This window comes from Lolium perenne, chromosome 1 (genome assembly GCF_019359855.2).
Source record: "Lolium perenne isolate Kyuss_39 chromosome 1, Kyuss_2.0, whole genome shotgun sequence".
Taxonomy (NCBI): Eukaryota; Viridiplantae; Streptophyta; class Magnoliopsida; order Poales; family Poaceae; genus Lolium; species Lolium perenne.
This window is the reverse complement of record NC_067244.2, coordinates 128,948,855-128,952,479: the sequence shown is the minus strand read 5'-3', so window position 1 is coordinate 128,952,479 and position 3,625 is coordinate 128,948,855. Positions and strand designations below refer to the sequence as shown.

The window sequence follows — 3,625 nt, the reverse complement described above, 5'->3', positions numbered from 1 at the left end:
TTCGATCGATGGAAAGTGAATATAGAGTCTCTACTTGCGTTTTACGGAGTAGAAAAATAGAAAGTCTGTTAGACATGCTCTAGGTCCGGCTTGCGCGCTGGAAAGAACACGTCAAGGTGACAAGTTCCATTCTTACTGTACTAGACACGTAACGTACGTATCGGTGCTACCGATTCCAATTTCCAAACGACCTGATGGCCGGCGCAGCCTATAAATATGGCCATCCACTCAACTGCCACTCAACGAAGCACGATCGATCGATAGCTAGCTAGCTAGCCAAGGAAGATGAAGATGGCAAGCGCAGCAGCCGCTCCCCTCGTCGTCCTCCTCCTGGCCCTGGCCGCCACCGCCGGCGCCGTGACTTTCAACGCGATAAATGCGGTTCCGGACTCCGCCGGCGGGCAGAGATTCGACCGGGACTACGGCGGCGTGGACTACGCGGAGCAGGTGCTCTCCGAGGCCTCCTCCTTCATCTGGACCACCTTCAACCAGCCCAACCCGGAGGACCGCGTGGGCTACGACTCCGTTACCCTCACCGTCGTCGACATCCTCCAACCTGGGGCGGTGGCTGTGACCATCGGGAACGCCATCCAGCTCCGAGCTCAGTCTGTCGCCGAAACCGACGGCGATGCCGCCGCCGTCAAGGAGGGGGTACGTTGATGATCCTGCACGCCGGCCTTTCTAGCTAATTGATCCGTTACCCTCCTCACGTACGTAATCGATGCGTGCGCGCGCTTGTAGGTGAACGGCGTGCTGTACCACGAGGCGACGCACGTCTGGCAGTGGGGGCTGCAGGACTACGCGGCGCACTCGGGGATCTTCGAGGGGATCGCCGACTACGTGCGGCTCAAGGCCGGGCTCCCGGCGGGGAACTGGGGGCAGCCGGGGCAGGGCAGCCGGTGGGATGAGGGGTATTCCGTCACGGCGTATTTCCTGGATTACTGCGAATCGCTCAAGTCTGGGTTTGTGGCGGAGATGAACGGCAAGCTCAAGGACGGGTACAACGACGACTACTTCGTGCAGATCCTGGGGAAGACCGCGGACCAGCTGTGGAGCGACTACAAGGCCAAGTACTCACAGGGCTGATACATGCAGATAGTTCGATGTTGTACGTCCACGTCTACGTGTGAGTTAGCATATATAATTAGCAATTGTGTTGTATTACAGTACTGCTATCGATGTACTGCTTGAGCCTTGAGGAGTTGAAGGGTGATGGAATAAACGTTGCACTACGTGCGGTAAACGAACTGGGCATAAAATAAGATAATGTCAACATGGCGAAATTTTACTCGCTTTATCTAATTCTAAGTTGAGCTAGATTTCTTAAGTCTAGGCTGATTTCTCATAAGTGTAATTTCAATTTATTTTTTCACTTTTCACTAGACTGAAGTTACATTTTAGGGATTAACTCAGTCCTACCAACATTCCGTCGACTTATATTTAGACAGCTGATCCATACTCCATATCAGGGACGGAGCTGGAGCTCGAGCTACCCTAAAGCGCCACTTAGTGTAGCAGAATTTTTTTGAGCAACAATCTACTATATATCTTGTTGAAATGGAGGTAAAAGCTTTACCTCATTTTATTAATTAAGAAGAATAGTTTTTACAAGATTGCAACGTGCAAAACAAACCGGACTAATCTCCCGACACTAAACCACCCACATGTTTGGCACCTGCGGCAACCCAAAGTTTTGATTACCTCTTGATATTAGCTAGAATCATTGTTGTAAGCATTTCCTTATTTTCGAAAACTCTCGTATTTCTCTCGTTCCAAATCTCAAGTGAGGAATACAATTAATGCAATGGCGGTTCGGACAAGAGTATCCGGTCATTAGAAGCCACCATTTCTGGCAAGCGAATGCACGTGCGGGCGACGCAGATCAGCGAAGCATGCAGGTGATGTGATAGTGCTCGCGAAGGCGGGCTCTTCACGTGGCCCGTGTGCATGTCGATAACGTTGTGATACGTTGAAAACGTATCTATAACTTTTGATGCTCCATGCTTGTTTTACACCAATTTATATATGTTTTGCTTACACTTCGATGTACTTTTATACATTTTTCGGCACTAACCTATTAACAAGATGCCACAGTGTCAATTCCTTGTTTTCTGCTATTTTATATTTCAGAAAAATTGTACAGGAAATATTCTCGGAATTGGACGAAACAAAAGCCGAAGTCAATATTTTACCGTAGCGAAGACAAAGTCCAAGGGGGGGGTCGAAGAGGCGCCACAGGACGGCCAGACCACCCCATGGCGCGGCCTGGGTGTGGCCTGCGCCAAGGGGTGGTGTGGGCCACCCTGACCTCCACCGACCTCGCCCTTCCGCCTATTTATTCACGATCTCGGGAAAAACCTAAAGACCCGAGCCTCCATCCACGAAAAGTTCCGTCGCGGCCGCCATCGCAGACATGGTTCTGAAGCTCTTCCCGGCACCATGTCGGAGAGGGAGATCATCACCAGAGGCCTCTACATTGCCATGCCCGCCATCGAAGTGATGTCTGAGTAGTTCATCCCTGGACTATGGGTCCATAGCAGTAGCTAGATGGTTGTCTTCTCCAATTTGTGCCTCATGTTTAGATCTTGTGAGCTGCCTAACATGATCAAGACCATCCCTATGTAAAGCTACGTGTTGTGTTTGCTGGGATCCGATAAATATTGAATACTATACTGAGATCGATTATATACTTGTCATATGTTATTTGTGATCTTGCATGCTCACCGTTGCTAGTAGATACTCTGACCAAGTAAATGCTTGTGACTCCAAGAGGGAGTATTTATGCTCGATAGTAGGTTCATGCCTCTAGTTTTCTGGAAGAGTGACAATAACTTCTAAGAATGTAGATGTGCTGTTGCCACAAAGGAGAAAATAGCAATGTTCTATCCAAGGGAAATTCTATTGTTTACTTTACACACATTGCTTAATGCGATAATCTGTTGCTTGCAACTTAATACTGGAAGGGGTTCGGACGATAACCAGAAGGTGGATTATTAGTCATAGACACAGTTGGATTACGGTCTATGTATTGTGTTGTAATTCCCAAACGAATCTCATAGTAATCATCTTGTCATGTATGGTCAGTATTCTATCAATTGCCCAGCTGTAATTTATTCACCTAACATGATATTTATCTTTATGTAGAGACACCTCTAGTGAACTATGGATCCCGGTCCTTTCTTTTACACTGATACAATCATCCTGTTCTGTTTAATTTCTGCAAGCACTATTCTCTTTAATTTCACTGCAAACATCTCTTTCCACTCGATACATTTAATCCTTTGTGTTCAACACCTTCAGAAGTCACGCCTTTCTTCTACTGGGCGATTAAACCTTGGTTTTCTACTGAGGAAAAACTTGCTATTGTGCTCATCATACCTTCCTCTTGGGGTTCCCCAACGGTGTGACGTCAAGCACCATCAAGAGTTTTTCTAGCGCTGCTGCCGGGGAACTAAAGAAAAGTTACACCACAGGGATTGCCAACTCCCACAGCAACTGCACGCCATCACGTTGCTACTGCTGATCGCATGTGCGGCATGGCTGCAGACAAGTGCATGGTCATCACAACTACCTCGACGGTCTTCAACACTGCATCGAGTACGTGTTCATCTCCATCTACTTCCCC

The 3,625-nt window shown here is 48.0% G+C and overlaps 1 protein-coding gene across 1 annotated transcript; it reads left to right on the top strand.

Moving 5' to 3' along the window:
• The first annotated feature begins 227 nt into the window (after positions 1–227).
• LOC127301825 (uncharacterized) lies at positions 228–1,243 on the top strand. The gene is made up of 2 exons (XM_051332106.2): positions 228–651; positions 742–1,243. The coding sequence occupies exons 1-2, from the start codon at positions 286–288 to the stop codon at positions 1,084–1,086; spliced, it is 711 nt and encodes a 236-aa protein (XP_051188066.1). The 5' UTR covers positions 228–285; the 3' UTR covers positions 1,087–1,243.
• Positions 1,244–3,625: the final 2,382 nt, after the last annotated feature.

What these genes read in the sequence shown, in the direction of transcription:
- LOC127301825 (XM_051332106.2), top strand. Translation starts at nt 286, where the DNA reads ATGAAGATGGCAAGCGCAGCAGCCGCTCCCCTCGTCGTCCTCCTCCTG. An exon ending in CCGCCGCCGTCAAGGAGGGG is followed by an intron (nt 652 to 741) that starts GTACGTTGATGA and finishes GCGCGCTTGTAG; the next exon opens with GTGAACGGCGTGCTGTACCA.